Source organism: Musca autumnalis, unplaced genomic scaffold (assembly GCF_047663935.1).
Source record: "Musca autumnalis isolate F117 unplaced genomic scaffold, ASM4766393v1 scaffold_1, whole genome shotgun sequence".
Taxonomy (NCBI): Eukaryota; Metazoa; Arthropoda; class Insecta; order Diptera; family Muscidae; genus Musca; species Musca autumnalis.
The window spans coordinates 315,685,923-315,709,109 of NW_027411644.1; the positions used below are offsets into that span (position 1 = coordinate 315,685,923).

Genomic DNA, 23,187 nt, shown 5'->3' on the forward strand with positions numbered 1-23,187 from the left:
ATGGTGGGTCATTGAACAAAATATTTAAAAATCCAGTCGCAAGCTTGTTGGGTCATTGCAAAAATTATTTAAAAAATCCACGTATATTGCTAGTAGGTCATTAAAAAAATTATTTGAAAAATCCACGCTTATTGGCCTGTTTTGGTCTGTTGGTACAAATTGTATGGTCTATAAAAATTACTATTAAAATAACCGTTCCGAAATTAAAAAAAAAAAAAAAAAACAAGAAATAAAGCAAAATTCTGTCAATTGTAACATTAAAGCAAATATTTCGTTTAAAGCTTAAACTTCTTAAGCCTTTTTGGAATGTTACTGGCTGGTAGTGTTGATGAATGTATTTATTTATGTATGCATGTGTGTTACAGACAATTTGGTTAGTTCTTAAAAATATACACATGGAAACAGTTTAAGTTTAATGGCTATGTGTGGTCAAATGGACAGAGGCGGTGAAATTGGTTTTAAAGTGCTAACAATTGCTTAACATTTTTAAATTTTTTTATTAAAGTATATTTTTTAATATTATCATTATTATAACACTTGTCCCTTTCAAGTCTCTCTTTATGCCTTCTTATTATCCCCACCGCCCCAAAGGCCCTGCCTTTGTCTACGTCCCTGTTGCAAACGCCATACCATGGCTTTAAAGAGTTTATGTTTGGCCAAAGTGAGTTTTGTTCGACAAGGCAATGTTCCCACGAAACAGGTTGGTGTTGTTGTTAATGTTGTTGCCTGTGCTGTTGCTGCTGTTGTTGCCGTTTGCTTTACAAAACTCAATGACTGACGAACGACTGTCCAAGATACACAACACAAACTAACTGTGGACTGGATATGCTACTGCTATAATAGTTGTTGTTGTTGCTGTTCTTGTACAGCAATCGAATAGTGCATTAAAAATGCTACACTCTCCACTCCTTGATCGTAGCAACAACGCGTTTTATTATTTCGTTTTTTGTTTGTAAGCTTATACGGTCTTGATGTTGTTGTTGTTGCTGTTTGTAAACATTTTGAGTTTTTCTTGCCACACAACGGTCTAAACACCGGTCAGTGTAATGCCCATTACTTTATGTTTTTGTTGTTGTTTCTTTTGTATTAAACTTTAAACGTTTCTCAAAACAAAAAAAAAACCAGCACTGAATTGAACGTGTCTGAAAATGTAACTGACTTAAACGTTTGATGTGCTGTTTTTCATTTTATTTCTGTATTCTTAGGAATTTGATGGTAATGAAAACGTCTGATTGCCAGGCTATAGATAGATAATATGCGCAATTGATCGATATTTGCCAAGAATTTTGATTGAAAGTTATCTAAGAATCTTTGAAAGGTTTGTTGGTTTTCAGAGGAGAAAAGTTCTTTGCAGTGAATGTTAATTTTCAGTGGGCCCCTATGAAGTTCAAAACTGTGATTTAAGTCACGTTGTGAAATATTTGATTAGTCTGAAATATATTTCATAAGATTTTTTGTGCAATACGAATAAAGAAACAAAAGACTTAGGACACAATCGTATGGACTAAACATCTACGCTTGGCTTGTCATTGGAAGTATTTTGTTTAAAAATCCACACCTGAAGCTTGGTGGGTCAATGAAAAAATTATTTAAAAAATTCCACGTTTATTGTTTGTGGGTCATTGAAAAAAAAATTATTTAAAAAAGTCCACGTTTATTGTTTGTGGGTCATTGAAAAAAAAATTATTTAAAAAAGTCCACGTTTATTGCTTTGTGGGTCATGGAAAAATTTATTTAAAAAATCCACGTTTGGTGATTGGTGGGTGATGGAAAAAATTTATTTAAAAAATCCACGTTTGGTGATTGGTGGGTGATGGAAAAAATTTATTTAAAAAATCCACGTTTGGTGATTGGTGGGTCATGGAAAAAATTTATTTAAAAAATCCACGTTTGGTGATTGGTGGGTCATGGAAAAAATTTATTTAAAAAATCCACGTTTGGCGATTGGTGAGTCATGGAAAAAATTTATTTAAAAAATCCACGTTTGGTGATTGGTGGGTCATGGAAAAAATTTATTTAAAAAATCCACGTTTGGTGATTGGTGGGTCATGGAAAAAAATTATTTAAAAAATCCACGTTTGGTGATTGGTGGGTCATGGAAAAAATTTATTTAAAAAATCCACGTTTGGTGATTGGTGGGTCATGGAAAAAATTTATTTAAAAAATCCACGTTTGGTGATTGGTGGGTCATGGAAAAAATTTATTTAAAAAATCCACGTTTGGTGATTGGTGGGTCATGGAAAAAATTTATTTAAAAAATCCACGTTTGGTGATTGGTGGGTCATGGAAAAAATTTATTTAAAAAATCCAGGTTTGGTGATTGGTGTGTCATAGAAAAAATTTATTTAAAAAATCCACGTTTGGTGATTGGTGGGTCATGGAAAAAATTTATTTAAAAAATCCAGGTTTGGTGATTGGTGGGTCATGGAAAAAATTTATTTAAAAAATCCAGGTTTGGTGATTGGTGTGTCATAGAAAAAATTTATTTAAAAAATCCACGTTTGGTGATTGGTGGGTCATGGAAAAAATTTATTTAAAAAATCCACGTTTGGTGATTGGTGGGTCATGGAAAAAATTTATTTAAAAAATCCACGTTTGGTGATTGGTGGGTCATGGAAAAAATTTATTTAAAAAATCCACGTTTGGTGATTGGTGGGTCATGGAAAAAATTTATTTAAAAAATCCAGGTTTGGTGATTGGTGTGTCATAGAAAAAATTTATTTAAAAAATCCACGTTTGGTGATTGGTGGGTCATGGAAAAAATTTATTTAAAAAATCCACGTTTGGTGATTGGTGGGTCATGGAAAAAATTTATTTAAAAAATCCACGTTTGGTGATTGGTGGGTCATGGAAAAATTTTATTTAAAAAATCCACGTTTGGTGATTGGTGGGTCATGGAAATAACTTATTTAAAAAATCCACGTTTGGTAATTGGCGGGTCATGGAAAAAATTTATTTAAAAAATCCACGTTTATTTCTTGGTGGGTCATGGAAAAAATTTATTTAAAAAATGAACGTTTATTTCTTGGTGGGTCATGGAAAAAATTTATTTAAAAAATGCACGTTTATTTCTTGGTGGGTCATGGAAAAAAATTATTTAAAAAATCCACGTTTATTTCTTGGTGGGTCATGGAAAAAAATTATTTAAAAAATCCACGTTTGGTGGTTGGTGGGTGATGGACAATTTTTTTTTTTAAAAAATCCACGTTTGGTGATTTGTGGGTGATGGACAAATTTTTTTTTTTAAAAATCCACGTCTGGTGGTTGGTGGGTGATGGACAAATTTTTTTTTAAAAAATCCACGTCTGGTGGTTGGTGGGTGATGGACAAATTTTTTTTTAAAAAATCCACGTTTGGTGATTGGTGGGTCATGGAAAAAATTTATTTAAAAAATCCACGTTTGGTGATTGGTGGGTCATGGAAAAAATTTATTTAAAAAATCCACGTTTGGTGATTGGTGGGTCATGGAAAAAATTTATTTAAAAAATCCACGTTTGGTGATTGGTGGGTCATGGAAAAAATTTATTTAAAAAATCCACGTTTGGTGATTGGTGGGTCATGGAAAAAATTTATTTAAAAAATCCACGTTTGGTGATTGGTGGGTCATGGAAAAAATTTATTTAAAAAATCCAGGTTTGGTGATTGGTGTGTCATAGAAAAAATTTATTTAAAAAATCCACGTTTGGTGATTGGTGGGTCATGGAAAAAATTTATTTAAAAAATCCACGTTTGGTGATTGGTGGGTCATGGAAAAAATTTATTTAAAAAATCCAGGTTTGGTGATAGGTGTGTCATAGAAAAAATTTATTTAAAAAATCCACGTTTGGTGATTGGTGGGTCATGGAAAAAATTTATTTAAAAAATCTACGTTGGGTGATTGGTGGGTCATGGAAATTTTTTTTTTTAAAAATCCACGTTTGGTGTTTGGTGGGTCATGGAAAAAATTTATTTAAAAAATCCACGTTTGGTGATTGGTGGGTCATGGAAAAAATTTATTTAAAAAATCCACGTTTGGTGATTGGTCGGTCATGGAAAAAATTTATTTAAAAAATCCACGTTTGGTGATTGCTGGGTCATGGAAAAAAATTATTTAAAAAATCCACGTTTATTTCTTGGTTGGTCATGGAAAAAAATTATTTAAAAAATCCACGTTTATTTCTTGGTTGGTCATGGAAAAAAATTATTTAAAAAATCCACGTTTATTTCTTGGTGGGTCATGGAAAAAAATTATTTAAAAAATCCACGTTTATTTCTTGGTGGGTCATGGAAAAAAATTATTTAAAAAATCCACGTTTATTTCTTGGTGGGTCATGGAAAAAAATTATTTAAAAAATCCACGTATGGTGATTGGTGGGTCATTTAAAAATTTATTAAATAAATCCACGTTTGGTGATTGGTGGGTCATGGAAAATTTTTTTTTTAAAAACCACGTTGGTGATTGGTGGGTCATGGAAATTTTTTTTTTAAAAAACCACGTTTGGTGATTGATGGGTCATGGAAAAAATTTATTTAAAAAATCCACGTTTGGTGATTGGTGGGTCATGGAAAAAATTTATTTAAAAAATCCACGTTTGGTGATTGGTGGGTCATGGAAAAAATTTATTTAAAAAATCCACGTTTGGTGATTGGTGGGTCATGGAAAAAATTTATTTAAAAAATCCACGTTTGGTGATTGGTGGGTCATGGAAAAAATTTATTTAAAAAATCCACGTTTGGTGATTGGTGGGTCATGGAAAAAATTTATTTAAAAAATCCACGTTTGGTGATTGGTGGGTCATGGAAAAAATTTATTTAAAAAATCCACGTTTGGTGATTTTTGGGTCATGGAAAAAATTTATTTAAAAAATCCACGTTTGGTGATTGGTGGGTCATGGAAAAAATTTATTTAAAAAATCCACGTTTGGTGATTTGTGGGCCATAGCAAAAAATTTCTTTAAAAAATCCAGGTTTGGTGATTGGTGGGCCATGGCAAAAAATTTCTTTAAAAAATCCACGTTTGGTGATTGGTGGGACATGGAAAAATTATATAAAAATCCACGTTTGGTGATTGGTGGATCATGGAAAAAAATTATTTAAAAAATCCACGTTTGGTGATTTGTGGGCCATGGCAAAAAATTTCTTTAAAAAATCCACGTTTGGTGATTGGTGGGCCATGGCAAAAAATTTCTTTAAAAAATCCACGTTTGGTGATTGGTGGGCCATGGCAAAAATTTCTTTAAAAAATCAACGTTTGGTGGAAATTTATTTAAAAAATCTACGATTGGTGATTGGTGGTACTTGGAAAAAATTTATTTAAAAAATCCATGCTTATTGCTTGATGCTCATTGGAAAATCCGAAATCGAGGCCCATTTAATTTGTTCTTTATAATGTTTTATTTGTACATCTATTGTATAAAACTATTTATTAATGGACCTAAAAATTTACTATTTACTTATATATAAATAATGATGTTAGTTCTACGAAAACTGTGGGTTACCAATGCCAAAACAAGAGAACAACTCGACCCGGTTAAAAGATTTGAAAAAAAAGTCATGTGGCGAAGGGTACTGACACTCCAAACAATTCCAAAAGTACTTAACATTGTGTGTTTCCAAATAGTTTTAACAAACAACAACATTTTTTTATGTTTGTAATTAACAACCAACAACAACAACGGCACCGGCAAGAAACAAAAATGTGAACGCTAAGCATGTGCGCGCCTGCGCAATCACACATTGAGAAGCAACCGAGGCATTCCATTGTTCAATCAAACTAAGTCAAGTTGAGTTGGAACAAAAAAAATATTCGCTTCAAAACTAATGGAATGAAGTATTGTTGTGAAGGTGTTATTTTGGCGTTTGTTTCTGAACATATTTATCATTTTTGGTATTTCAAACTGTGTGAAATGTGATGGACATGATGGGGATCTACGTTTAGGTGGGGGGTAAATGAGGCTTAGCTAACAACATTTGTTAGTTTATTTAAAAATTCCAAAAAATACATATCTTAAATCTTGATGTGGTTCTTACTAATTAATTCATAATTCAAATTTATATTTTGAAATTAAAATTAAAAAAAAATTAAAAGGGTTTTGTTGTGCTACCCCTTGATGACTGTGTTATTTTTTCCTAAGTTTTATGTTGTACAACAAACTAATTTAGCCATTTTATTATTTTTAGTTTTTTTTGTTAATGTTCCTTAAAATATTGAAATTAGGTTTCGCCCTCAAGTCTTGGATTTTTTGGTGTTATTCATGCTTCACAGCTTATGTCAGTGTACAAAAAAAAAGCACTGCGTTACGCTTTAATTGTAAGGTTCTTCTTCAAATTTAACCTTTTAATTTTTTTTGGATGAAAAAAGGCAATTAAAATAAACATATTTTTTTGTTGTTTTTGGATTAACCATTCATGCCGGCCACACGCATATTTAAATGTTTCCTGGCTTAACCAAAGTCAATCTGTTATTTTGTCGGTTGTGTGTTTAACAAGATAACCTCTAACGTTTAAAGGCAAAACATTTAAAGCCATCACTTTATTCCAACATGCCACAGTTGGTTTACCCCTGTGTGATGTTGCTGCTTCCTTGAGCTATGGGTGTTTCTGCGTTTATTTGCCGTGAAAAATATTATGATTTAAAAAAAATACGGTTTCGGCATATATTTTGAGCGTGTATTAAAATTAATGATGTTTAAAAATCTGCGGGTAGACAAACTGTTTTTTTGTTAAACTGTAGGTATAAAAGATTTTATGGTCTACTGCCAGGTTTTTATTATTTGACTTAATATTCGAGGGTAAATAATCGGTTTTGGCAAGAAATGAATTTTACTATTCTCTCCAAAGTTTGATCAATAATATTCAGCTAATATTTTCGGAAAACATTTTGAGGAACTTTTATGGGAAAAGATTTGCAAAATATTGCTACAAAGGATACAATGATGGCCGGCATGAATTCAATGACGATATTTCATGGGTATTTTAGTCATGAAAACCTTCTCTACAAGCACTGTCTTAGAACACGCCGTTCAAACTAGGCGATAAAAAGTAGATCCCATATCACAGAACGAATTTCAATCGGGGTGCACTGAGTGATAAGAGAGTATTTTCCCTTGCCCATATTGGGCTCCCTTCAAAGGACCTATTTTTCAAGAGTTTTCTTTTAGACAAAATAAACCTACAGATTCATAATTTTTTAAAACATTAAACATTTTTTTTTAAAGTAATAATTTGTGTTTGAGTACTTACCGTCCATCTAAATGTAAAGGGCAGGATCATAGCTCCTCTACCAGGATCACTTAGAACAAAACTTGAACCACCCAAGATTCCAGTGGTGGTGTTACCAAATGAACAACCTGTTGATATGCTGGGGATACCTTGTTCTGCTGCTGAATATTCTTTGAGACATAAACGGAAAGCTGTTGAACAAGGCGGGCAACCTAAAAATGTTAAATTGATGAAAAAATAAGCTGCCTGCATTTTTGTTGCTGCTGAGAGGGCTATGGTCGCATTGATTATTTTCTAGTAAGGCGGAAAAGATTGGCAAAAGAAGTTTGGCACAAATGCTAATGAAAAATCTCTGGTTCGGCAAACCTGTTTGGTAAACATAAAAACTGTGACAAGGATCTTCATGTAAAATGGTAATTTTTTACTCGAAAAGCGTTCCTTTACTTCAGACACAATACAATTCATATGGGAGCAGTTTACAACTTTTACTACTTTTGCCGGTTTTACTATTTTCAAAAGTAAAGAAACAGACCAATAGTGTCAGCTTTATTTAAGCTATAAGTGCCTACCTACTAGGTTCTACTCGACCCAAAAATCTTTTGGATTGGAAGAAAATAAGGAGGAGCTCGGAATAGAAAAAGCCGATACTCGTTTATGTGAGAGAAGACTCCCTTTGTTCAATCCCAATCCAGACTTCTAATATAGTCTTATCTACCTTTCCCGAAACTAATCTAACCGACCATGACCCACTTTATTTAACATGAAATTCACATGAATTTCCTACTTACCCGTTGTTCTTGTTTTTCTTAATTCTAAAGGAACTCCACAGCAATAACCCGATAATAAATGATTATTTGTATTTGAAATTTCTAATATTTCTAATTCGAAGTTACCAATGGCAGATATCTGGAAGTAAAAGAAAAAAATTAAATTAATATGGTATCTAAAAATTATTATAAAATGTTATGAAAAAATATTGGAAAATAAAATATAAATAAAAAATTTAATTTTTTAATAATTATTTAAAGGTATGATGGGAGAGAATAATAAACAAATGTATATGAAAGTATGATACCAAGGAACGGTCCTGGCAGGCTTTAACGTGGCAAAGCCCAGGATTTATCTTGGTCCCACTTTCATCTCAAGTGGACACTGACCTCACCGTGGTGTCACCTGGGGTACTGCCTTTAACACCCGTTCAAGGTAGTGAGTCAAAATGTGCCGCGCGTTCGCCTATAAGAACGTTAAAAACTTGGGTTTGGGCGTCAACTTTAGAGGGGTTTGTTTTTCTTTTCTACAATGAAAAAAGAAAAACAAACCCCTCTAAAGTTGACGAACCCCGCAAACGTTTTAAGGACCATGATCTGTGAATCTGCAACTGGAATGTTCGCAATCTTTATAGAGAAGGTGCAGTTTACGCATTGGCAGATGTACTTGAAAAGTAAAAGGCCGACATTACTGCCATATAGGAAATTCGATGGAACGGGAAAGGCTGCCATGACACAAAGCATGAGTTTGGTTGCGGATTTGTAGTTGGTCGGAGGTTAAAACATCTGGTCTCCAGCTTCACCCCAGTGAATGAAAGACTCGCTGCAATTCGATTAAAAGCAAAATTCTTCAACATCAGCTTTATTTGCGTTCATGATCCTACTGAAGACAAGGACGAAGAGACCTAAGATATATTTTACGAGCGCTTAGATGAAACTTATGACCGTTGCCCTGCCCATGACATTAAAATTATACTAGGCGATTTTAATGCCAAAATTGGAAAGGAGAATATCTTTGGCCCGATAGTCGTGATATTCATTCGCCACAGTGAAAAATCTGACAATGGTATGAGGCTGATAGACTTTGCAGCTGCAAGAAACATGGAAGTTAGCAGTACCAGATTTAAGCATCTCGATATTCATAAGGGCACCTGGCTGTCGCCAGATCAAAGAACAAGAACAAGAAATCAAATTGATCATGTTGTGATAGATGGAAGACCTTCATCCAGCGTGTTGGATGTACGATCGTTCCGAGGTGCAAAAATAGACTCGGACCACTACCTTGTTGCAGCAAAGGTACGCACCCGGTTAAACGTAGCAAACAATGTGCGAAGAGACACAACACGGAAGTTGGACATCGGTAAGCTGCAATCACAACAGATAGCCACAGCATATTCAACTCAACTGGCCCAACTGCTTAATCAAAGCACTCCTCGTCCCGATAACATATCAGGACAAGGGCAAAACATTGCCCACTCCATGCAAACAGCCGCAAAATCAGTACTTGGATACCAGAGACCTCCACCAAGGAATCCATGGTATGACCAGAAGTGTCGTGCTGCTACCGAAGAGAAAAATGCTCTACAATCAGTAGCAACGCGTAGCGCACAAGAGAGGTATCGGGAGAAAAGGATGGAGGAGAAACGTCTTTTCAGCAGGAAAAAGAGAGAGATGGAAAAGCGGTAGTGTGAACAAATCGAGATGTACAGGAGACAGAATGAAGTCCGAAAATTCTACCAAAGAGTGAAACATCAAACTGAACGCTTTGGAACTGGCACATCCTCTTGTAGAGACCAGCAAGGTAATCTGGTAACTGATACAGATAGTGTGCTTAGGATATGGAAAGAGCATTTTTCCAAACTGTTGGTATCCAATAGTAGCGAAGTCAACGAAAATACCACAGATCTAATCCCAGAAGATGGCATGAAATGTATACCACCAGGCCAAGATGAGGTAAAGATAGCAATAAACCGGCTGAAGAATAATAAGGCAGCACGAGCTGACGGCCTACCATCCGAGCTGTTTAAAACCGGAGGCGACACGCTGATAAGGTGTATGCATCAGCTATTTAGCACCATCTGATAAGATAAGACTGTATGCTCTAACTATAGCGTCATAAGTCTACTCCCTATTGCCTACAAGATTGTGTCAGGGATATTGTGCGAACGACTAAAGCCTATGGTCAACGAGATAATTGGACCATACCAATGCGGCTTTAGACTTGGAAAGTCCACCATTGACCAGATATTTACCCTGCGGCAAATCCTGGAGAAGACCCAAGAGATGCAGATCGACACCTACCACCTTTTTGTCGCTTATAAGGCAGCCTTCGACAGCTCGCTTCGTTCAAAGGTATTCCAAGCCATGTCTTTAAAATATGACCAGTTCCAGGTCTTCTCATAGAACATAACACATAATGGACAACATTGATCAAACTAAAGATTGATCTGTGGAAAAGTCTAACTTTTTTATACAATTCTAAGCTACTATTTTAGCTTTCCAGATCAATTGGTAATGAAGCAGAAAATTTCTAAGAAAAAAAGTCCAACAATAAAAACCAAAGCATACCAATAAGAATAATACATACTCACACACACCAATACAAACATTCATGACGTCAAAAAGAAACGCCAGAATTGTGTGATGCTGTTATTGCTGCTGCTGCTACATCACAGGTGGGTTTGTTTTGAAGATATATGCAGAGATTGTAAAGCAGAAGGAAAATTGAAGATGCGATGTGATGATGTTGTGGCACACAACAAACAAGATCACCACCAACATCATCCCCATCATCATCAACGTAACGGCCATCATAGTCAATTCCAACAACAATGTTAATAGCATTGTAAGAAAAGAAGAAAAACAAATACAGATGAGAGATAAAAAAACATAAAATACCAGAATAAGAGGATAAACAAGAGCGTATAAAAACTAAAACGAAACAAAGCGAAAAAAAACGCTAAGAAGCAAACCTAGATGACGAAGTCAAAAACGATACGAAGATGCCATAACATTATTGGGACACATTGATCAATGCTCGTGGTGAAGAAAAATAAAGGCGATTATATGGCATGACTTGGCATCTGCAGGCGGTTGGTGGTGGTGATGGAGCTGATGGCGGTGGTACGTGTGATGGTAGCCGGTATTGAATTGACTATGATGTCCAATGTGATCATGTTTGATTTTTTTTTTCGCGGCTATTGAATTGGAATCAAATGCGGGGATGGTTAAAAACTGGTGTTGATATTGCTCTTGCTGCTGACGACCATGATGATGCTAACGAAGATGTGTCATGTGACTTTATCATGTGGTATATTTGGTGGGTGAGGGAGGGAAATTCAGGAAAAGCTGCAGTCAGGGGTTTTATTACCGTTATAATGTATTTAAGATATTTGTGTTTAAAAATTGCCCCAGTTTCTCACAAATATGAAAAAATATTCTTTAGCCATAAAAGTGTGTAGCAGTTGTTGTCCCTTCTCTTTGTCCAGATTTACATTTGGTAATTTCTTTTGAGGCAATTGCCAGTTTGGTGGAGGGAGAGAGAGTTGATACCTCATCTCTCTTTAAATAAAAGTGACAATTAATACAAGGAGAACTGCTAATGTAAATCTGGAGTTTCTAGTGGCAACAGCGATTGATGCGTCCATGGTGCAATAAAGAAGGTTACACAGTAAACCCACTTATTATCGTGTTATTTAAAAATATTTATTAAATAAACTTATTTCAGTTCTGATAAAAAAAGTTACCAACACGATATTCAATCTTGGAACATATTTTATTGATTCTTCTATGTCGGTGGATTCCTCGCTAGCAAACTTTTGACAGCAAGATACAATTAAACCCTGTATTCACCTTTTATGTCGCCTTACTAAATTAACCTTGGATGCAGCCGTATTTTCTAACGAATTATTTTAATTTGTATTTTTTTTCTTTTTCTAAGAATTCAATTCAGCTTCGCGTACACAGTGTTCCCTTTTATTTATAACAGGTGAAGATTTAGACTATTTAAACATTTTTTTTTAATCTTTTCCTACAATATTCTCTTTCTATGAACTTCCTGCTTTACTTTCCCCCTTTAGCTATTAAAGATGGAAAAAAGTTGATGGCTTGTGTAACAAGTCGCATACCTTCAGCATAACATCAATCCATCTTCCTGTCGCCATTAAGACGAACTATGCCAGTACATCACATGGTATGACAAACAATTTATAATGACAAAGTTTCATTGTAGAGAAATCATCATCACGATCATCATCCGAAGATCACAAGAATTGTCATAAAAATTAACAGGCATTTAAAACATTTAACAAGCTTTACTACTTATTAAGGAATATAAACTATTTCTGTTTTCATTTTCCAAGCTAAACTCCTGTCTAGTCTTTGGAAATTTTTTGTTGCAAAACAGAAAATGTCGCTCCTTTGGTACTTCAGCACAAATGTGCACACACAGAAACTGGTTCACTGGTTTAGCGCCTTCTCTAATTCTTTTGATTGTTGTGCCCATCATTTAGCCTGTCAGTCCGGCTAACTTTTGGATTGATAATGTTGCTCTGCTCACCACAACAAAGTATATTTTTATGGCCACTGAGTGACGAAGATTAATAGGGTTGTGTCACTTTTTTAAGATTTAATTTTTTTCTGAACGATTTATGTTTTTTTTTTGCGGAGGAGAGTAATTATTAGTTTGTTTGAGTTTTGTGGGAGATTTTTGGTATATTTTTCTTTGTTGCAAAAAATTATATTTTTGCAATTTGAAACTTAATTATAAAAAAATGAATTTTTTATCGGACAGTGGTTCTGAAATCGATTTTGCTGACAAAAGACCCATTATTTGTTGTCACAGATTGTTAATTTTTATATGGGATTCGATTGTTATCATAGTGAAACTAAGGAAAATAAAAAATTTGGTCCCACTATTGGAAGGTGTGGGCGTGGCGTGCTCCTAAAGTCGACGATTTTCCCCAATTTTGGAAAATAAGTAATTTTTGCAAATTTATGGAGAAAGAAATAGCTATTTTTCTGAAATTGTAACATATATTGTGTTCATTGTGTTTTGTTAGGTAGGTAAGATTTTTGCCTTTAAGAACCGTTTTAACGAATTACCGTAGCGCTTACATAAAGTGAGCTATTTTATATTTCCTGAAGTACTACGTTTTAGTTAAACTATAATTTTACAGGACTAGAACATTTTGGCCCACATATATTTCTACAGCCGTCCCGTTCCTTCCGTCTAACACATTATTTTAATTTATAGAAATTACATTTTTAAAAATGCGTGTTTAGAGTACACCACACTGTGGTAAGGGATATTATGTCTTTGTGCATTTGTATGTAACATTTCACGGCGCTCTTGAACCGGATTCTGAAACTACAATGTTTATAGATGAGAAAAAATAAAAAAAAAAAACAAAAAAAAAAAAAATCGCCGAAGCGCTTTTTAAATAAATCGCGATCCAAGCTGACATTTTTAAATGTTTTTTAGGTTTTCGCGATTTTGCTTGAAAGTTTTCAAGCAAAATCGTGAAAACCTAAAAAAACCGTAAAAATGCCTTGCATCGCGATTTATTTAAAAAGCGATACGGTGATTTTTTTTTTTTTATTTTTGATTTTTCTCATCTATGAACATTGTAGTTTCAGAATCCGCAAAAACTTCCCAGGTATAAGAACCTTCCATTTAAAATTGCATCAAGAGTACCGTGATGTATAAGGAAACAAGACAGACCCATACTTCCTTTTAGGGATATACATAGAATCATTTTCTGATTCGATTTATGCATGTACGTCCGACCGTTCGCAACGCTCAGGTCGCATTTATCGTCCGATTCAGCTGAGAATTGCGGAATATAATTTTTGGCCATAGGAAAAACGCTATTGCTTTTGTTGAAAATCGTTTCAAATTTGGATGCAGCTCCCACGAACCAACCTACATATATATGTCCGATTTCGATGAAATTTGGAATGTGTGACTTAATTTGGTCTAGAAATAAATGTGCCAAATTATAACGAAATCGGTTCAGATTTGGATATGGCTCCAATATATATTTTCGGCCGATTTCACGTATTTCCTGCACCAAATGGGCTGTTTATGTCCGTTTTCAATGAAATTTGAAATGTGTGACTAAATTTGGTCTAGAAATAAATGTGCCAAATTATATTGAAATCGGTCGAGATTAGGATATAGCTGCCATATATATGTTCGGCCGATTTCAGATATTTCCTGTCCGATTTCGATGAAAATTGGAATGTGTGACTGAATTTGGTCTAGAAACAAATGTGCGAAATCGGTTCAGATTTGGATATAGCTCCCAAACATATTTTCGGCCGATTTCATGTTTTTGATGCACGAACCACCCTATATATGTCCGATTTCGATGAAATTTGGAATGTGTGACTAAATTCGGCCAAGAAATAAATGTGGCAAATTATAATGAAATCGATCGAGATTTGGATATAGCTCCCATATATATTTTCGGCCGATTTCAAGTATTTGCTGCCACCAAACACGATGTATGGTCCGATTTCGATGAAATTTGGAATGTGTGACTGAATTTGGTTTAGAAAAAAATGTGCCAAATTGTACTGAGATCGGTTGAGATTTGGATATAGCTCCCATATATATTTGACTTATGCACAGTGGTGTAGGGTATCATATAGTCAGTCCCGCCCGAGTTTGATTTTTTCTTAAAGTTTTTTTTAGCCTTTTGTCCATATATATTATAGATTTTTTACACAAATGGACATTTTATAAAATATATGTATGAGTTTTTATATGAGTTTTATGAAAACCAAATAATATTTTCCTTTAATTTTTGAGCATATTTCCAATTTTTTGAATTTTTTTCATTTAAAAAAATAATTATTTGAATTATTTTTTTATTAAAAAAAATAATTTCTTGGTATTTTTCTTAGTATTTTTATCAAATATTTAATTTTTTTAAAAAAAATTTATACTACTGGACCGAATTTTACCGTTTTTGATGCAGCGGATAACTGATTGTTTTAGCTGTCGAAAATGAAAATAAATCTATTCCTTCAAAAGTTACAGAATTTTGAACGAAAAAAAGACGCTGAACCACTGGGCAACGCTCTCGGAAAGAATATTCGCTCAGGTATCTCGGCCATGAGAGGGGCAAGAGTACGAATCTACTACTGTCTTGATTGACCATCTGGCTCATATTACAGGAGAAATTTATTTTGCTTTGTAATGGGGACCAAATATTTAGTAGACCAAACTGAATGCCAGGACTTGAGTCCAATCAATTGTTTCCGAACTGTCCAAAAAACACACCCTTCAAAAACCAAGTGAAAATGTTTTCAGGTGTCGGTCTTAACTACATATATAGAGAGGCTGCGACATCATAAAAACTAAATCCGGCTGTTTTCATTGATATTGACGAAATCTTCCCTGAGGTGTTCATTTCAAATATATGGTTTTTTTAATATTGTGAAGGGTACTGCCCTGGTGTTGTGATGAGTCCATGCTGATAAGTAGTCATATATGAAACTCTCTCTCTAGATTTCATTCCCTTAAAACATATGCTTGTTTTTCTTTAATTATACCCTCAGCCTTTAGGCTAAAGAGGGTATTTACACTTTGATACGACCAAAAATGTGCCTCATCGAAATAATGGTTTTAGACCCAAGTATGTTTGTACGATATCCGTTTCAGACAATTTTGAGTAGATCTAGCAATGTCCGTCCGTCTGTCTGGCAGGCTGGTGCGCACGATAACTCTCGAACGGATCAATCGATTTGGTCCAGATTCGATTTAAGTTCGAAGATGGGCCATATAGGTCCACTCCTTCAGGTACCTCCCCCACAAATGTTCAAAAATTGTCGCAAAACTTGTGCGCACGATAACTCTTGTAGGGAATAACCGATTTGGTCCAAAGTTCAGTTTAGGACCTGGTCTCGAAACGCTTTGATTTTTGTTTGCGCAAGTTGTATTTGCTGTCCGCTATACGACGCTGTGTGTTTCATTAAGGGCAAGTCACTACTTCCTGAGAAAATAGCCTGTAAGTTACAAAAAACCCTATGACACCGTGTGTAGTGGTTGGAGCGCAAGATAACTCTCGAACGGATCTTTGGAACGGAATTTGGCTTTCGTAATATTTTGTCCAAACTTAGTTCAAGTTCAAAGATGGATTATATCGGTCCACTACTTCCGGTACCTCCCCCACAAAAGTTCGAAAATGTTCGGACAATTTGTGCGTACGATAACTCTTGAAGGGAGTAACCGATTTGGTCCATACTTTGCACATTATGAAATTTCTACAAGACTTAGATGAGGTTCCAATATGGACTCAATTGGTAAACTCCTTCGAGTACCTCCCACACAAAATTTCGCAAAAGTTCAGTTTAGGACCTGCTCTCGAATCGCCTTGGATTTTGTTGTTACATCTTGTATTCACTGTCCCCTATACGAAGGTACAAGTTTCCTCAGGGGCAAGTCCATACTTCCTGAAAAAATAGCCTAAAAGTTGAAAAACAAACCCTATGACACCATGTTTATGGGTGGAAGAGCAAGATAATTCTCGAATGGAAATGCCGATTCCGGCCAAATTTTGGCCTTCGTAATATTGTTTTCAAACTTAGTTTAAGTTCGTAGATAAACCATATCGGTCCACTCCTTCAGGTACCCACCCCACAAAAGTTCAAAAATATTCGGAAAAATTGTGCGCAGGATAACTCTTGATGGGAGTGATCGATTTGGTCCATAGTTTACACATTTTCATAATATCTACCAGATATAGATCAGGTTCGAATATGGACTATATTTGTCCACTCCATCCCGTACCTCCCACACTAAATTTTGGATAAGTTCACTTTAAGACCTGCTATTGGATCACTTTGATTTTTGCTGAAGCAACTTACATTCGTTGCCTCAATTACGATGGTAAACGTTTTTTCAGGGGTAAGTCCATACTTATTATGCAAACATCCCGAAGGGTGTAAAAACCCCTTATGGCACCATATGTAGTGGCTGGAGATCCACTTTCATAATGGTCAATGTAGATCCATTCCTTTTAGTTTCTCCTCCGCAAAACTTTTGATCTCTAATCCTAATGAATATTTTTTTTGGTTCAAATTCCCAAAGTTTTTAAAAAACCCCTAAATACATACGTTTTTTGGAAAAAATTGTTTCAATATACACAGGCTGAGGGTATATCTCTGTCGGCAAAGCCGACTGATACTTTTTTACTTGTTTTTCTTTAATTTTCTATTAAATTTACTATTTTCCATGGACACTTGCTATTGCCTCCTCAAAAACAGTTAGATCCCCTCCACAGTAATAAAAAATGCTCATTTAACAGCAGGAATTTTATTTCCTATGAAATTGAAATTGAAAAAAAAAGAAACACAAAATAAAACTTGCCATGAACCATCATTGTCAGGCAGCCAAGTGTCCAAGAGCAGCATCATTATCAACAACACCATGCAAGACGTTCATCAAATTATTCACAAAATAAAAAAAAACAAAAAATAAAAATTCATTTAAGGTCATAAAAAATGCTATACCATCCAACATCCACCACCATTTAATTAATTACAAAGTAATAAAACATGTTGGCCTTTTTTTCTCACCAAATTGTGCTACAGCCTCTTCTTCGTCTTCTTCTTGTGATTTACAAGAAAACGAGACATGGCCTCCTAACATGATGGTCTATCAAACGGACATTAGGCCTAACAGACAGCCTACAATTCAGAAAAATGTTCTTTAATTGTGCCATGATTAATTGTTTGAGATTATATTTAATGTTTTCTTAAAGAGGTAATATTTTTTTTTTTACTCAACGTCAAGAGTAACAAAATGTAAGCTAGTTGTCAATCTTTTTTGGCAGTAGACAAAAACGAGTGTCTTGAAACTCTCTGATAACATTTATGGCCAAATTAAAAAGAATTAACAATGTTCCAATCATGTTTTTTCATTGTTGCGGATAAGATTACATTTTTTATTGTCCTTTAAAGACATGAGTGAGAGGGAAAGAGAGAGAGAAAATTGTGAAGTATAAAAATTAAACATGTGAACATAAACGTAGGAGGTGAATTTGATACCATTGGCAAAGAGGAATGAATGGATTGAATGGAATAATTCAAGTTCAAATTGAATATTCATTAGCTAGGCGTGTGGCTCAATCTATTAAATTTGAATTTAATTGGAATAAAAAACAGAAACGTCTACAGGTGAATATATGTAGGTCGATGTTAGATAATGAAAAAATCACTTAGAAAATGTGACGGAATTTGGTCTAATGATTAATTTTTCAAAATATATTAAAATCGGTTCATATTTAGATATAATTCCCATATATATTTTCGCCCAATTTAATTAATTTGAAGCACAATTTTAATGAAATATGAAAAATATGACGGAGTTTGGTGTAGAAATAAGCCATCAAATAATACTGAAATAGTGTTGGTGTAGGGTATCATTTAATCGACCTGTCAAACTTCGATCATTTCCTTACTGCTTAGTATTGAAATAAAACAAATGCAATATTTTAAAAATTTGTTTCAAACTAAACCAACGTTATTGTTGGCAATTTATACCAATTATTTTTTTTTCCTTTCCAATTCATTCATTCATCATCATCTCTCCTATTCCTCTTTAAATTAATTTATTTTTTCATGAATATTTAAGTTAGCTAAAGTCATAATTTAAACATCATCATTTTCCCAAATTGTAGCCATTAATCAAATCGATAATCATAAGCAAAAATGTAAAATGTATGAAACAAATATTCCCACATTAAACAAATGAATTCAGTTTCAAACCGTTTTCTCAGCTCCCGGCAAAGACTTTCATTTTACGGCTTAATTAAAAACATAAGAAGAAGACTCACAAACCAAACTTAAATGGCAAAACAAATTGGAAATTGTTCATTCTGAACAAGAAAATCCATTCACACTTACAATAGGCAAACAAATTCACAATGAACTCGGTTGTTAACGTTGTCTAGAAAAACGGTAGCCTGCAGAGTTTTAATTAAAAATTCAATACACTTTAATTATAGTAACGAAATCGTTAATGGAATCCAATACAATTGGCAAATCAACATCAGAAATGAAATGCAGTATTTGGAGGTAATGGAAATTAAACTATCACAAAAAGCCAGGGGTACTCAAAATAAGTTTAAGATGAAATCTGCCGAATATTAGAATTATAAATACAAAGTCTCCAAAAGCGTTAGCAAATTACAAAGCTCTATCTTAAAAATTTCAACAGACGGAAGGATGGACAGACGGACATGGTTATATCGACTTAGATTTTTACCCTGATCAAGAATATGTATCTCCGATGAATATTTCGATGTGTTACAAACGGAATGATAAAATTTAATTATACCCTACATATTAAGGTGGAGGGTGGAAAAATATCAATATAAAAATACCCTTCCTACGTCTCACTCTTTCTGGCCCATTATTTCAATGAGATCATTAAAACAAATAAACAATTTCCCAAACATACCCCCCAAACATCAAAAAGCAAAACAAAATCCCTTTTGCAAAAAAAAAAAAACAAAAAACATTCAACTGTCAAAAAGACATCTTTCAACTAAACCGATAAATGCATGCAAAAGAAAAAAAATCAAACTCAATCTGTCGAAATGTCGAATAAAGCAATGTTCCAATTAACGAAAATTCTCCCCCCATTTTGAGCAGACAACAGCTAAATAAATACAAAACACTTTCAAATAAGCAAAAATAAAAGAACAATAACAGCAACAACAGCAAAAAGCCCAAATGAAACCAAGAAAAAAAAAACTATTTTCAAAATCAAACACTTCAAAAACCAACACAGCAACAAAACAAAAACGAAAAACCAAAATCAGCAGAGGCCACAACAAAAAATAACCATTGAAAATCAAAAAACTTAAGACACAAGCGCCCATTAAAATCAACGCAACGTACTTCAATTCTCTGTCTGTCTGTCCGACTCGCACATAAAAGTTATTTAGGGAAGAATCACAAAAAACGAACTCAAGAAAAAAACATTTTTTCTCACACAGCTTCGTTGTTCTTTCAAATAACCCCAAGAAGATTTGTATCGTTTGTTATTTTGTTTAGTAAACTTCAAAATATTGAAAGCAAACAAATAACTTCCAATAGATGTCCGTCTGTCAGGCTGACTGGCTGGCTGGCTGCCTGCTTGCCCCACGGTTCGTCTCTTTTTGTGCGCCAAACAAAAGATAGAAAGAATTATTAATGCCCCAACATAATGATCAATGAAGAAGAACAACAACAGTAGTTAGTTTATTTGTTTGTGTTGTGTTGCGCTGGTGCTGCTGCTATTGCGGTTGTTGTTGTTGTTGTAGTTTGGCGTAGGATATCTGAACATTGGGTCAAGATTAAACTAATGATGATAATTTATTACAAGATGCCGTTTAATTAAACACAGATAAGGTCAACAACAAAAGAAAAGAAAAAAGAATATCGAAATATGAAATAAAATATAATAATGGGAAGCCGCTAAATGAGGGAAGATTGGGGAATAGTTAAAGTAAAAAATGCCGCAAATTCTCAGGTTCATATGTGAGGAGACTGCTGGGTAATTTTTTGAAACAGGTAGTGTTAAATTTAGTTAAGAACTATTTGGAGAACTATTTCAAATGAAAATACTAACTTATTGTGCCTTGTTGAGAAGAAGGGGTTGATTGGCAAAACAAACAAAACAAGTAAAAAAGTGTCAGTCGTATATCAGACAGATATATACCCTCAGTTAATGTGAAGTGAAACTTTCACCTACGGACAGATCGAATGTATTTAAGGTCTCTTCAGAATTGTGTGGCCCTTTTTGGACATTTGAACTTGCTGACAAAAATGCGGATTAGGAATTAGCTGCACTAAGACACAAATGTTGAACTTTTGTGGGGGAGGTACCCTTCGGGAGGAGCGATATGGGCTATTCTAGAAGTTAAACTAAATTTTGACAAAATATTAGGAGATCCAAAGTTTGGACCGAATTGGTTGCCCAATTCAAGTGATAGCGTCCTAACATTTTAGTGACATTTTTTTAAATATTGGGGAGAAGTACCGGTAGTTGTGAACCGGTATTGCCCTATGAAACTTAGTTTGGATATAATATCAGGAAGACCAAATGTTGGACCAAATCGGTTGAACAGTTCGAGAGTTATCGTTCTCTCCGACCGCCACATATGGTGACATAGGGGGTTTTTAAACTGAACTTTTCCGAAATATTGTGTGGGAGGTACCCGAAGTCGTGGACCGATTGAGTCCATATTGAAACCCCATCTAAGTCTGGTAGAAATATCACCCGTTTAGAGTTATAGTGTGCACAAATTTTCCGAACATTTTCGAACGTTTGTGGGGGAGGTACCGGTGCGCACCAGCCAGACAGACGGACGGACATTGCTAAATCGACTCCAAATTGTCTGAAACGGATTTTGTCCGAACATACTTGGGGTCTAAAACCATTGTAAAAGTATAAAAAGTTGTCTAATATAGTCCATGGGTGACGTAGGGGATGGAAGATACCAAGAAACGGTTCTGACCGGTTTTAACATGACAATGCCCAGGATTTATCTTGGTTCCTCTTTCATCTCTGACCTCCCCATGGTGTCACCTTGGGAACTGCCTTTAACACCCGTTAAAGGTAGTGAGCTAACATGTGCCCCGCTTTCACCCATAAGAACGTTAAAAACTTGGGTTTGGGCTTCGGTTAGTAACCCTCCCCTAGAAAAAACAGCCTACTATGAAAAAACGAAAGAAAAGAAAAACCAACCCCTCTAAAGTTGACGAACCCCGCAAACGTTTTAAGGACCATGATCTGCGAATCTGCACCTGGAATGTTCGCACTTTTTATAGAGAAGGTGCAGTTTACGCATTGCCAGATGCACTTGAAAAGTACAAGGCCGACATTACTGCCATACAGGAAATACGATGGAACGGGAAAGGCGTCACAACAACACCTAAAGATGACGCACTGTATTACAGCTGCGATGACATAAAGCATGAGTTTGGTTGCGGATTTGTAGTTCGTCGGAGGTTAAAAAATCTGACCACTAGCTTGTTGCAGCAAAGGTACGTACCAGATTAAACGTAGCAAACAAAGTGCGAACAGGCACAGCACGGAAGTTGGACATCGGTAAGCTGCAATCACAACAGACATCCACAGCATATTCCACTCAACTGGCCCAACTGCTTAATCAAAGCACTTCCCGTCCTGATAACATATCAGGACAATGGCAAAACATTGTCCACTCCATGCAAACAGCCGCAAAATCAGTACTTGGATAGCAGAGACCTCCACCAAGGAATCCATGGTATGACCAGACCAGGAGTGTCGTGCTGCTACCGAAGAGAAAAATGCGGCATATAGGGCTACTTTACAATCAGTAGCAACGCGTAGCGCACGAGAGAGGTATCGGGAGAAAAGGAGAGAGGAGAAACGTCTTTTCCGCAGGAAAAAGAGAGAGATGGAAAAGAGGAAGTGTGAACAAATCGAGATGTACAGGAGACAGAATGAAGTCCGAAAAAGTAAAACATCAAAGAGTGAAACATCATCCTCCTGTAGAGACTAGCAAGGTAATCTGGTAACTGATACAGATAGTGTGCTAAGGATATGGAAAGAGCACTTTTCCAAACTGTTGGTATCCAATAGTAGCGAAGTCGACGAAGATACCACAGATATATTCCTAGAAGATGGTATTTAATGTATATCACCCATCCAAGGTGAGGTAAAGACAGCAATAAACCGGCTATAGAAGAATAAGGCAGCAGGAGCCGATGGCTTACCAGCCGAGCTGTTCAAACCCGGAGGCGGCACGCTGATAAGATGTATGCATTAGCTAGTTAGCACCATCTGGAAGGAAGAATGCGTACCCGATGATTGGAACCTGAGTATCCTGTGTCCCGTCCAAAAGAAAGGAGACAAGACTGTATGCTCTAACTATACAGGCATAAGTCTTCCCCCCTATTGCCTACAAGATAGTGTCAGGGATAATGTGCGAACGACTAAAGCCTATGGTCAATTAAATAATTGTGCCATACCAATGCGGCTTTAGACCTGGCAAATCCACCATTGACCAGATATTTACTCTGCGGCAAACCCTGGGGAAGACCCAAGAGATTCATATCGACACCTACCACTTTTTGTCGATTATAAAGCAGCCTTCGACAGCCCGCTACGTTCAAAGGTATTCCAAGCAATGTCTGAATTTGGTATCCCCGCAAAGCTCATTCGGCTTTGTAAAATGAC

At 35.2% G+C, this 23,187-nt stretch overlaps 1 protein-coding gene across 3 annotated transcripts in view; it reads right to left on the reverse strand.

Moving 5' to 3' along the window:
- LOC141389979 (protein serrate-like) overlaps positions 1–23,187 on the reverse strand; it is a 92,567-nt gene that overhangs the window by 57,665 nt on the left and 11,715 nt on the right. For all 3 annotated transcript variants that reach the window (XM_073962339.1, XM_073962341.1, XM_073962340.1), the window contains exons 3-4: positions 7,989–8,106; positions 7,222–7,412 (exon numbers count right to left, since the gene is read on the reverse strand). In XM_073962339.1, coding sequence (XP_073818440.1) covers positions 7,222–7,412; positions 7,989–8,106 — 309 coding nt within the window. The remainder of the gene's footprint in view (positions 1–7,221; positions 7,413–7,988; positions 8,107–23,187) is intronic.